General features: G+C 37.6%; 1 protein-coding gene across 1 annotated transcript in view; it reads left to right on the top strand.

The window, feature by feature from the left end:
• RHOJ (ras homolog family member J) overlaps window positions 1-13,572 on the top strand; it is a 147,504-nt gene that overhangs the window by 123,632 nt on the left and 10,300 nt on the right. The window contains exons 3-4 of the mRNA XM_044664864.1: window positions 10,373-10,537; window positions 13,297-13,392. Of these exons, the coding sequence (XP_044520799.1) occupies window positions 10,373-10,537; window positions 13,297-13,392 (261 nt within the window). The remainder of the gene's footprint in view (window positions 1-10,372; window positions 10,538-13,296; window positions 13,393-13,572) is intronic.

Raw genomic sequence — 13,572 nt, 5'->3', positions numbered from 1 at the left:
TAAGTGTCTAAAGCCAGATTTGAACTCTAGAAGATGAATCTCCCTCACTTCAGGCCCAGCACTCTATCTATTGAGATACCCAGCTGCCCTAGAACACAATTCTTCAAGGCAAAAGCATTTCATAAAATAGCATAGTAAGAAAAATAGCAATAGAACCTTCTCTCCATAAAATGGGAGCATTCTCAACCATAGATATACAGAGTACCAGAGGAGAGAGCAGATCTGAGAGGCACATGATAGGGTGATGTGTCCAATATTTCAGGCTCTGGTAATGTTATTACTTACCCTGCTCTTAGTGCTCTTTCAGCATCATTCCACAGGGCCCTTCCTACCTGCTAAGCTAGTCTCAGCTGAGTATTATTTTGCTGGTCTTCTGTGGCTGAGAGATGGGGGATCTCACTTGTTCCTTTTGCTTTCTGCTATCAGTTTGGGGATTCATCTCTTTGGAGCCACTTCCCTTGCAGACTGATATCCGCTAGAATATACTAGATAGAACTTCTTCCTAATAAGGACAGGCTAACACTATGTCTAACTAATAAAAATTAGGTAGAAGCCCCCCCCCAAGCTGTCCTTTCTTTTCAACTCCCATATTTAGGCACAGTATTTGTCTTTTAGATAATTACCTAAGCTTTTCACTTATTCTATAAAAGGATTGTTCTACACCCCTACTTCAGTGTAATAGAAACAGTATAAGGGAAAAGATAAAGTTTTAAATGTGTATACACAGTGTTTTACAGGCTGTGATCTCATTACAGTGTTAACCTCTTTGATTAAGAAGGGAATCGGGTAATCAAGCAAGATAACTATGCCTCTGGGGACTTTAAATAACTGGAGGAATTTTGACTGAAGACAGTCCATTCTTGAAGTAATCAGGTTTGGGGGGGACTCTAGATTTCAGATGGCCTTCCAACCTCCCTACACATATCAGAGGATGGCAAGAGTGTCTGGAGGGAAATAAGCCCAGAGGGAGTATTATACACCTGCCCCCCTTCTCATTAGCTATATTACAAAAACATTGACAAAAACATTGAGGGTAAATATGGATGTTGTGCCAATCATTTTCAGTCTCTGCCTCTTTGTGACCCCCTCTTGCAAAGATATTGGAATGATTTGCCATTTCCTTCTCCAGCACCATTTACAGATGAGGAAACTGAGGTAGACAATGGCAAGTGACTTGCCCAGGGCTGCCCAACTAGTAAGTGTGTGAGGCCAGATTTAAACTCAGGAAGATGAGTATTCTTGACTTCAGGTCTGGCCCTCTATCCACTCAGCCACATACTACTACAGTAGCCTTCTAATCAGTCCTAATATAGAAGGATAACTACCTGAGGGAGAAACCAGCTTCAAAGAAAGCATCCTCTTCTGGTAGAGAAACTACCTGGTTATGAACTGGTTATAGTTATGGTTATGGACTCTAGAAAGGCCAAGTAGCAGTTCTTTGTGAGGACTCTACAAAGGGAGAAAAAGACTTCAAGTAGCCCGGAGTTAAGAATCTTTTGTTATATGTGTACTCTACCTATGTTCCTCACTACTTTTATAGTCTGAGCCCATTCTCTCTAGGAATCTTGTGTAGGCAGGGAGCACACCCCTAAACTGGAGAGTTTATAATTATTGTTCTTTTGATACCACCTAAAACTTAACTATCTAGTCTGTTATTAAAAGGAAGCACAGATCCTAGAATCCCACCCCAAGTCATCAACCAACACTCTAGGGAACCCAACCAATGAATACAGAGGTTGAAATGAGGGAGAATAATCCCAGAAGGCTTAGCATGCAAATAGATACTTGCCAGAAGCAAAGGTAAGCTAAAGAGGCAAGGTCATTATTTTCTACCAACCTCATCTGAAATCCTGCTTTTATTGTGTTTCAGCAGGAAAGTATTATTGGTTTGGTGCTGTCAAAAACTTATTTCCCCACACATATGAAGTACTGAACAGCCTCTCCCATAAAGAAACCCACTAGAATGTCGCCATCCCAATGGCCTGCAGTGTTTCAGCTGTTGCTAAAGACCGTGGGAGCTTAGGGTTAGGGAAGATTTCAACTGAGCCAGGCCCTCTGCCCAGTCCAATGGCACCTCAAGGTTTAATGCCTTCCATGATTTCCAAGTCCCTTCTAACTCCAAGGGATGCAGAGGCACAAGGCCAAGCAGAAAGGCAAGTACAGCTGGGACTTATTAATAGCAGCCCAGAGTCAAGTTGGAAGGCAACAAGCCCTTCCCTCTTCTGTTGGCTCAACTAAACAAGCCATCTGGAGCGAGAAATCTGACTTCAAATTTCATACAGAAACTCCTTAAAAACCAAGAACACAAGTTTTTCCTCAGCTGGTAATGTGGACTTCCTCGCTGTATCAAGTCATAATTGTGACTTGCAAACTGTGAAATCGGGGAGGTTAAGGCTTTTATGTGTGTTAAGCAACCTCAGGAACCTTAAAAGACATAATCATACTTCCTCGACTCTAGGAAAATAAAGATGTGTGAGATACTGATTTGGTATTTGGGGACTTAATTTGTAAATACTCCTGTAATCACATCATTGGCTCTAGCTAGGTTCTAGCCTCTTCTGTACAATTCAGCTATGGCAGAACCACTTTCAAATCTGGACCTACTATTTAGTGGGCGTGGGGTAATAGAGCTGGTAATTGCATCCATGGCTGGCATGGGGAGGAAGAAGGACAGAGAGTGAAAACATTTTATTTGACCTCTGAAGCCCCAAATTCGGATCTGGAGGAACTCCAAAACAAAAAGTGCTGTTGTTTCCAAGCTGACGCCTTTTTGGGTTTTTGGTTTTTTCATTGACAGAAGAGGCATTTCCCTCAGAGTAGCTGGGGAAAAAAAACTCTACATATTCGATCTCCAAATGGCGCTTATGCTTAACAGCAAAGCCAAATGGGCTTTGCTTGTCCCTCCCTGCCCAGCCCATCAGTTCCCCCCACCCCCATGGCTGTTCTCATTCACAATATAAGTCTATCACAAAAGTGGTTCTGGGTCCAGTAGCTGATGACCCTAAAGCTTCTCCCCTCTGAGCTCATGAGGTCCACACAAAAACACCAGCCCCACCCATAGGCAGGCTTTCTACATGCATTGATTTAAGGGGCATATAAATCCTTTCTTTCTATGGGTTCCTCACTCTCTTTCCAGGACACGTCAAGTTCCCATCATTGGCATCTTTTTCTATTTTATTTTCAGGCACTGGCTCGCCAGAAAACCCCACTTAAAAAAACATTTTTGCTACCTAGTCTTGATTGTAAGGGACTGTACACCATTAACAAAGATCTTTTAAGCTGCTGACATAAATCCAAGCCTCCCTGGAATCTCTATATTATCTCCACCCTCTTCTTCATCCTGTCACCCTTCAAATAGTTCATGACAGCAACCAACAGAGATAAGACATGACTAGTGATAGTGACTGAGTCACAGGCTGAATAGAGAGAATTAATAACCTGGAAAACTCTGAGCACTATCCTCGAACTAATTTAATTTGTACTTTCTGGGCTGATGGAAAACCTGGGAGTCATCAGAACCTGACTCCAGTACAAGGTTACAGGCTAATGGCACATTACTCTCCCTCATACACCCTATGATCCATCTAAACTGAACTACTTGCTGTTCCCTATATCCTACTATCCATCCCTGACTTCCATACCTTTCTTTACTTAGGCTGTTTCTCATACCTCGAATATTCTTTTTTCACTCTTCCTTCTTGGAAGCCCTGATTCCCTTCAAGCTCAAGTGCTATTTCCTTCTGGAGGCCTTTCCCAATTCCCATGGTCATAAATGTACTCCAACTTCTCTGTTATTTGATTTATTTTCTATGTATCCAGCACACATTTATTTGTGAACATGGTGAACCCCCACCCCAGTACAATGTAAGCCTAACCAGTGCCAGACACATAGTAAGTGCTTGCTAAATGCCAGTTGACTTGTTGGTTTATGAGGTTCTGGTTTTGACTCCTCCACAAAAGCATATCATTCCTCGAGTCTCTGTGCCTCAATTTCCCCATCTGTAAAATGAAAGCATAGGACTAGATCATTGGTATTGAACTCAAAGAGAAATGGGGACCATTAAATCATACTTAAGGATCCCTGATGGCAGCACATTGATTTAGAAAACAACATATTAACATTATCTACATCCTATTGTATTTTCATTTATTTGGTTAAATGTTTCCCAATTACACTTTAATTTGGGTCTAGCTGAACTCCAGTGTTGCCAGATACAATCCTGTGTTTGAGGACTCTTGACTAGATGATCTCTAAATCACTTTCTAGCTCCAAAGTTTAAAATGGTTCTGTGACTTACCCAATTTGATGGCTAAAACATTATTTATCAGACTACCTGGCAGAGCTCAAAACACATACAACCTCAACTAAGTAAGCAGCCTATCTTAATTCATCATTATCTGTCCTATAATCTCTTGGGCCACATCATTCTTTCCAGATATAACCTTCTCCACCCTTTATCACTGCCACCCCTATTAGGCCCAGAACTGTCTTCCAAAAAAAAAAAAAAAGGCAATACAAAACCTATTGAATTGATCAGGGCAAGAAAATGTCAAAGGGGGAAATATTCACTGCATGACCCTGGGCAAGTCACTTAACCTTGTTTGTCTCAGTTTCCTCATCTGTCATATGAACTGGAGAAGGAAATGGCAAACCAATCCAGTATCTTCGCCAAGAAAACTCCAAATGGGAATATAAAGAGCTGGACAGGACTGAAATGACTGAATAATAACAGCAACGTAAAGTGTGGCTTAGATCAGGAATCTTTTTGCAAACTGAAGCATAAACTTTTCAAAATCTGTTATCCTGATTCACCATGGCAGGATCTCCATCCAAAGCTTCCACTTCTTTGAATGGCATTAGGAGAATTGACAGGACATAGTTCCCATAGCACCTGTGCAGTTTTTAAATTAACATTATAAGGTATATGCTGCCATCTTGTGATCATCCTTAGCATCTCCATGCCAGAAACCATCCAAATGGGCCTGTCTAATAAGTTTCAGGTGATATATTATGCTACATTAAGACTGGATTACATGCATTTTCTAGACATATTTAATATTTATATTGCACTAACTCTGATTGCAACTTGATAGTCCATGGCCCTGGGAAACCACTTAGATCACAACTGACTATTTCTTCTAGCTAGTCAGTCCAATCAACCACCTTATTTAATTTTCACCATGAGCTGAAGTGTTGTACAAAATTGTAAAGGATATCGTCATTCTGGTCCCTTTCCTTTCCCTCATATATTTCATCTTAAATAATCTATTCACCATTTCATTAACTTGCTTATAGCATAGTATTGGAGTTTGACTCCACTGTGTCTTGGAAGCTATTCTTTTTTTTTAACATTTAATAATTTTTTTTAGAAAAGTTAACATGGTTACATGATTCATGCTCTTACTTTCCCCTTCACCACTCGCCCTTCCCCCACCCATGGCCGATGCGTATTCCCACTGGTTTTTTTTTTTTAAATTTTTTTTTTAATATTTGTTTTAAACCCTTAACTTCTGTGTATTGGTTCCTTGGTAGAAGAGTGGTAAGGGTGGGCAATGGGGGTCAAGTGACTTGCCCAGGGTCACACAGCTGGGAAGTGTCTGAGGTCAGATTTGAACCTAGGACCTCCCGTCTCTAGGCCTGGCTCTCAATCCACTGAGCTGCCCAGCTGCCCCCTTCCCACTGGTTTTAACATGTGTCCTTGATCAAGACCTATTTCCATATTATTGATAGTTGCATTGGTGTGGTCCTTTCGAGTCTACATCCCCAATCATGTCTGCATCAACCCTTGTGTTTAAGCAGTTTTTCTTCTCTGTTTCCTCTTCTACAGTCCTTCCTCCGAATGTGGGTAGCGTCTTTTCCATAAATCCCTCAGAGCTGTCCTGGGTCATTGCATTGCTGCTGGTACAGAAGTTCATTACATTCAATTTTATCATAGTATATCAGTCTCTGTGTACAATGTTCTTCTGGCTCTGCTCCTTTCACTCTGCATCAATTCCTGAAGGTCTTTCCAGTTCACACGGAATTCCTCCAGTTTATTATTCCTTTTAGCACAATAGTATTCCATCACCCGCATATACCACAGTTTGTTCAGCCATTCCCCAATTGAAGGACATACCCTCATTTTCCAGTTTTTTGCCACCACAAAAAGCGCAGCTATAAATATTTTCGTACAAGTCTATTTATCTATGATCTCTTTGGGGTACAAACCCAACAATGGTATGGCTGGATCAAAGGGCAGGAAATCTTTTATAGCCCTTTGAGCATAGTTCCAAATTGCCACCCAGAATGGTTGGATCAGTTCACAACTCCACCAGCAATGCATTAATGTCCCAATTTTGCCACATCCCCTCCAGCATTCATTACTCTCCCCTTCTTTCATTTTAGCCATTCTGCTAGGTGTGAGGTGATATCTCAGAGTTGTTTTGATTTGCATTTCTCTAATTATTAGAGATTTAGAACACTTTCTCATGTGCTTATTGATAGTTTTGATTTCTTTATCTGAAAATTTCCTATTCGTGTCCCTTGCCCATTTTTCAATTGGGGAATGGCTTGATTTTTTTATACAATTGATTTAACTCCTTGTATATTTGAATTATTAGGCCCCTGTCAGAGTTTTTTGTTATTAAGATTTTTTTCCCAATTTGTTGTTTCCCTTCTGATTTTGGTTACATTGTTTTTGTTTATACAAAAGCTTTTTAATTTAATATAATCAAAATAATTTATTTTACATTTTGTAATTTTCAGTAGCTATTCTCTTAAAGAAAGGGGCCTTAACCATTTTTTGTGCCATGGAACCCCTCTGGCCATTTGGTTAAAAATATGGAATACTATTTAGAATTACGTTTTAAGTAATTCAAGGAAATGCCCCCATTTTAGTTGAAGTTAATAATAATGTAATTATTAATGATATTATAATTATAAATATTAATTATATTATCATATCATTATAATCACATAATTGTGATTATTACATTTTTATATATAATTATATATAATACAAAATATTCAATTACATTACAATAAATATTAATAATATAATTATAATGAGATTAATCGTAGCAAAGCTATAATTTTTCCCTAGCCAAGTTTGTGGACTCTGACATCTAGCCACCAACTCCCTGAGAGTTCTTGGAGCTCCAGATTAGGAACCCTGTCTTAGAGGGAAGTTGGAAGGATAGGACTCAAAAAAAAATTCAAGGCTACAGACAGAGGTGCTATGTAAAGAAAAGAATGCAGAGTAACCATCCTTATACAGGAAAATGGACTCAGATCAAGCTCTGATGCCAAAAGTTGGCCACAACCATCTGTTCCCATGAAAACTGCGTAGATCATCCAAAACAACAGATAATCCAAAAATCCTATTTATTTGACTCAAGAGTGTAACACTGGATTTTACTTGGCAATGTACTTTCTAGTCTCGAAAAAGGCTATTGGACACAAATGCTATAATATTAATCTTAAGACCAGGAAGATGTGAGTTCAAAATCTTTTTATAATACTATGTAAATATGGGCAAGGCATTCAACTTGTTGCTTTTCTAAGCCTCAATGTTCTTTTCTGTAAATTGGGGATAATAATACCTCTACTACCTACTGGATATTTGACATATGCATCTGTATAAATCTGGGCAAACCTCTTAATCACTCATTATCTCCACATAACTGACTAAGACTACAAGGATATAGAGTAATTGCTAGTCTACATTGGTAGAGAAGGCTTCTTCACCAGAAATTCCTACAGCAATGAAATCACAGGTACCAGGCCAAAAAGAAGTAGATATCTCACAAGGTTGTTGCAAGGCTCAAATTGAATAACATATATAAAGCACTGTGCAAACTTTAAAGTGATTTTATACCTGTCTTCTTCATTTTTTTCTGATGAGTTTGTTTTGACCCAAGCTAATATTGAAAATGGTTTGCATTCTCCTGGCACATGTCAGCTGATGGAAACTACTGAAAGGAAGGGGGAAGCCTCTCTGCGATTTTAAACTATATTGCAGATAATTCTCATGCAAATACTCTATCATGTCCATTCTAAATATTACTAAAGAACTTCCACATCTATACCATGTCACAAGCACAGACTCAACAGATGGGATCACAGAATACTGCACTTTTTCCATATTCATCAATGTGACTTTACTATTATTGCTTCGTATATGTCCTAAAGATTTGATTTTTTTCTGTTGTGTACCTACAATCTATTGAGTGTTCGATGCAACTCCCACATTCATTCCAGAAAACCCACTGATCTGACCCTTTAGAGTAAAGATTGCCAACTTTCCCCCCATCAACAAACTATGGTAGTTTTATTGGCTTTGTTAAACCCCAGCTCTCCCAGTCCTCAAGTTAAAATGTTATCTAGAATATGATATTGTTTAACTTAAAATGGATTTTGGATTTATTTTTGTTAAAATGACTTATTTTATTAGAGAATTTCAGGACAGTAGTTAAAGTAACTAAAGTGATCTTGGATCTACTGCTAAAGTAGAATTTCATTTTCATCTGAAGCTCAAAATTACTACCGCCACCCATCCACCCCAATCTGAGAAAAAAAAATAAAAAACTGACTCTAAGTTCAAGCAGGCTTTCTTCATCTTAAGAGAATTTTCTCAAATTCTCTGGCTTATTGTCCCTACGCCAGAATTTCAAGGAAAATTCCTTAAACAAGATTCATATCTAGGACATCTCTCATAAAAATTAATACAGTCACTTTGTATTTGTTGAGCAAAGCATTATGAATCTGATATGGGACAGCTGTTTATTTTCTTCACCTCAAAAGAAATGCCTGAAATACATGTGTGCATTAACAAATACTTAAAACATGAAACAATTGCCTATCGCAGCTTTGTCCATAACACTTTTTGTAATACTTTCTATATTTTCTCATCCATTATCTCATTAGATTTGTAGAATAGCACTATGAGGTAATTAGGGTCCATTTTTACAATGAAGTTAAGCAATTTGACCAAAGTCACCAAATAGCAAAACATTTGAGCCTAACTCAAAATTCAAGCTATTAACCTCAAATTTACTGCTATTCTCACCATACCAGAGTTACCCCAGCACAGCACAATCTCTCCAGACCTCAGCATCCTTTTCCATAGATTGAGGGAGTTGGCTTAAAGAGTCTCTTCTAATTATAATTCTCTGATCCAGACTCAAAGGTTCTTCTGAATTACATGGTGTTAACTGCCATGGAAACACAAGTAAAAATAAACAGCATTTTTTGCTCACAAGTATGTTAAAATACTTTGCCTAAAACCTTTTGAATGTGCCTAACTGAAGTTTTCTGATGCTGGTTATACAGAGGTGGTCCAGTGCTATACTTCACTTACTGCTGTCTCCCAAGCTCTTTATTTCATCAGAGACTTTCTGAACCTGGACAGATTTTGTTCTGAAAAGTCTTGTTCTGAAGCATAAATTTTTTGATACTTGGTCCATTCCATGTACAATCTGACCTGTATCCTGATTATAGACATTAGAGATTATACTGCCAATCATAGTACCAATTTCTCACAACTTCTCTATTGTGTGAATGTAAATATTTTAGACTGGGATTCGGCTTGGACCCTTTATTTATTACTCTAATAATCTTATAACCAAAAATCAAATCCCATTACAACAAATATTTCTCTATAACAAAATCAGTTTCTCCTCCCCGGTGAATGGCTGACTAATTTAAGCAATATCCAATACAACTGTCTTATATGTCAGAATCATAGATTTGGAGCTGAAAGGGACTTTAGAGGTCATCTCACTCTCATTTTATAACTCCCTAACGTCAAATAAGTAACACAGCTGAAATTTCAAACCAAGTCCTCCATCTCTAAATCCAGCATTCTTTTTGCCATACTATACTGCCTGTGAAAATTTGGACAATTCTTTGAAGTTTATCTTAATAGGGTTTGATTTACACAATGAAAATCTCTGTAAAAAAATAAGAAATGTCTCCTGACTGATAGCAGAATCCTAGGATTTTTTATGTGGAAAATTTCTCAGATCCCATAAAGTCTAATTCAAAATGACTTTGTTATTAAGAATAATATTTGACTAAAGGTTTTGTTTTGTTTTTTAAAACCCTTACCTTCTGTCTTGGAGTCAATACTGACTAAGGGTAGGTAATGGGGGTCAAGTGACTTGCCCAGGGTCACACAACTCGGAAGTGTCTGAGGTCAGATTTGAACCTAGGACCTCCCGTCTCTAGACCTGGCTCTCAATCCACTGAGATACCCAGCTGCCCCCTTTGACTAAATGTTTTAATACAATAGTGCAATCACATTCTATCTCGCACATTTCGAGTCTCAAGTTTTTTGAGAAGGGGCAAACTTGCCAGCAGAGTGCTCAACTTTTTCTTTTGTTTTTCCCACAGGAGGACTACAACCAACTGAGACCACTCTCCTACCCCAACACAGATGTATTTCTGATCTGTTTTTCTGTTGTAAATCCTGCCTCTTATCACAACGTCCAGGAAGAATGGGTACCAGAACTGAAAGGCTGCATGCCCCACGTCCCTTTCGTCCTCATAGGAACACAGGTTAAAACCTAAGATGCAGATGTGTATGTTTGTGTGTGTGTGTGTGTGTGTGTGTGTGTTTGTGTGTGTGTGTGTGTCTATGGGTGTGTTAAGAAAAGGCAGAGGATCCTTTCAAAAGCCTTGAAAACTGATTAACTTATGAATCTAATAAGTATTATCTAGAAGCATTTCCTTCGCAAATGCTTCAGAATCTTTTATGTAATCTAAGTCATTTGGTCCATACGAGAGAGAGGTGAAGAACCAACTTAATAATGGTTTTCACACACACACAAAGCTAGACATCAGTGTTTTCTGTTTTCATTTAAGAATACCCATTGTTACTGATATCTTGGAAAAGCAGATAAAACTGGAGCATTTTAATGGTTTTGCATGAACAAAATGGTGGTTAAAAAACTCTTTGAAGTTCTTTATAAACTAACATACTTACAAACATAAGGAATTATAAATAAGCAACAGTGTCATATATAATCATGTCCTTCTCTATTTAAAAACTTGAAATGGTTCCCCACTGCCTTTGAATTAAATCTAGGTTCCTTAATCTAGAATCCAAGACTCTCTATGTTCTAAGTTCAACCTCCCTTTCCACCTTGTCTTCTATTTCTTCCTTATTGCCCTACACTTCCACTAGATTGGACTTCTAGCTATTCCTTAAACATATCCCATGTTTTCTTGCATCCATGTCTCTGCCAATACCATTCCCTCCTCTTGGATCGCCCTGCTTCCCCCATTATCACTCATCTACTTCTTCCCCTTAAGAAACTCCTTTAAGAACCCACTTAGAAGCTCTCTCCTCCTGAATACTTCCATGCTCCCTAAAACTGGATCATCGAATCCTTGAAGCAAAGGCATTGGGAAAGGGACTACATTTGGAGTCAGAGAACATAAGTTCAAATACTGGCTCTGCTGCTTACTGCCTGTGTAACTTTTCTTTTTAAACCCTTACTTTTCACCTTAGAATCAATACTGTGTATTGGTTTTAAGGCAGAAAAGCAATAAGGACTAGGCAATAGGGGTTAAGCAATTTGCCCACGGTCATACAGGTAGGAAATAGATCAATTTGAACCCAGGACCTCCCATCTCTAGACCTTGCTCTCAATCCACTGAACCACCTAGCTGCCTCCTCACTGTATAGCTTTTGTCATATTAATCTCTTCTATTCCTCTTCTTTAAAATGAAGGTGTTAGACTAGACGACATCTAGAATCCCTTCCCACTCTAAATCAATGATCCTATAAATCTTTTTTTAATTTCTTTTTAACATAATTTCAACAACCATCAACAAACACGAACATTTTTGTATTTAAAAAAAGAAAAAAGAATTTCAAATGAAACTGTGAACTTTTACATACGGTTTCTTTAAGGGACTATGTTGTCTTCATCTTTCTATTCTGTACAACAACTAACACAGTATTTTGCTCCTTATAGGTTCTTAATAAATGTTTGGCGAACAAATGTTTTTTTGAATAATTACCTCCATGCCCACACAGGGAGATTTTAAGGATGACATTGGTCTTTATATATTTACCTAAATTTCACTCATTGTTTACTCAAATTGGCTTAATCTGCAGACAGAGAACTGCCTAAACATTGAATGATGCTACTGTATTAGGATAATAGGCATAGATTCTTTTCAATATTATTTCATTTCCTTTCTGGCTTTATAAAGGAAACTGGGCAGGGAAATGAGTCTAAAAAGGGACGCATAAATCATTTCTTTTAAAAAGATGAACAAAATATATATGTTTGTACATATTTGAAAATTGTATATTGTATATATTTGTACAAAACAGGCAAGAAAAAAAATACTCTACTTATAAAATGGGGTTATAGTTCTTTCTTCATGAAAAGTAGCCAAACATGGTAGTCGTATTGCCTGATCCTGGGTGCTCACTACAAAAATGATAGATATAAAATTTAAACACCCCATGAAATGTAATGTCAGTAAGAGTATTAAGAGGTACTAATGTTGCTCATCAAGGCAAGAAATACACACTTCATTAGAGGTGAATAATGCAAGTATAAATAGGATTGGAAATAATAATTAAGCTTTTGCTTTTGTGTTTTTCAAATAAAAAGCTCATGAAAAGTCAGATTATTGTCATTCCCATATGTATACACAAATGTGCTATGGCTATAAAGGAATATATTATTTAACACAAATGTTCAAATTTATCCATCCAAAAAAATGTTGTTCATATCAAAGTAGTCACCTAGGAAGACCATGTACTTATTCCACTGTTCTTGCTATGCCTTGTTCCAAATGCTTTTAAAATTGTCTTCTTTTGAGTATGATTCATGGTGGCAAATAGTCATCCTATAAGGGAGGATTTGATTTTTAGAAATAGTCAAAATAGATTGGGAAATTAATATAAAAAAGGCTGAATAAATTTGAATCTAGGTAATATCTTAGGGGAGAAATAAAATATACTTATAAAATAATAAAACTTGTGTAGCATTCATAAACCGGGTCTGAAAGCAATTCCAGAAATGTTTGGTCAAATGACAGGACCACAGGCATTAGTACATCAACTCCTAAGGGGATAGCTTTGAAGAGTGCCACTCATTTGTCAGATGTACATTTATTGGTTGTTTAAAAATCAGCCATCATACTTTATGGTCCTAACCCATGAATGTACCTATTCATTTCCCAGACCAAAAAAAAATATTATAGTGCATGTGTGGTGTTATTACTTCACAATGGAAAACATTTTTTACAATTGGGGGGAAACTGAGTTTAATCATCTGTGTTCTTTTTGCTAGATTGATCTTCGTGATGATCCCAAAACGTTGGCTCGGTTGTTCTACATGAAAGAGAAACCCCTCACTTATGAACATGGAGTGAAGCTTGCCAAGGCGGTATGGTAAAACTTGAGTGACATGTTCAGATTTATTCCAAAAGAACAGTTGGGAATGTTAGATGTAAGTGCCTCAAACATGACAGGAGGGGAAAGATTCCCAGGCTTTCTTTAGCATTCAATTTAAATCAATTCAATAAGCATCTATTTAGTGTTGGGAATTAAGGATACAAAAATAAAA

The sequence above is a fragment of the Gracilinanus agilis genome, chromosome 2 (genome assembly GCF_016433145.1).
Source record: "Gracilinanus agilis isolate LMUSP501 chromosome 2, AgileGrace, whole genome shotgun sequence".
In the NCBI taxonomy this organism is placed as follows: domain Eukaryota; kingdom Metazoa; phylum Chordata; class Mammalia; order Didelphimorphia; family Didelphidae; genus Gracilinanus; species Gracilinanus agilis.
This window is presented reverse-complemented; position numbering and strand designations above follow the sequence as displayed.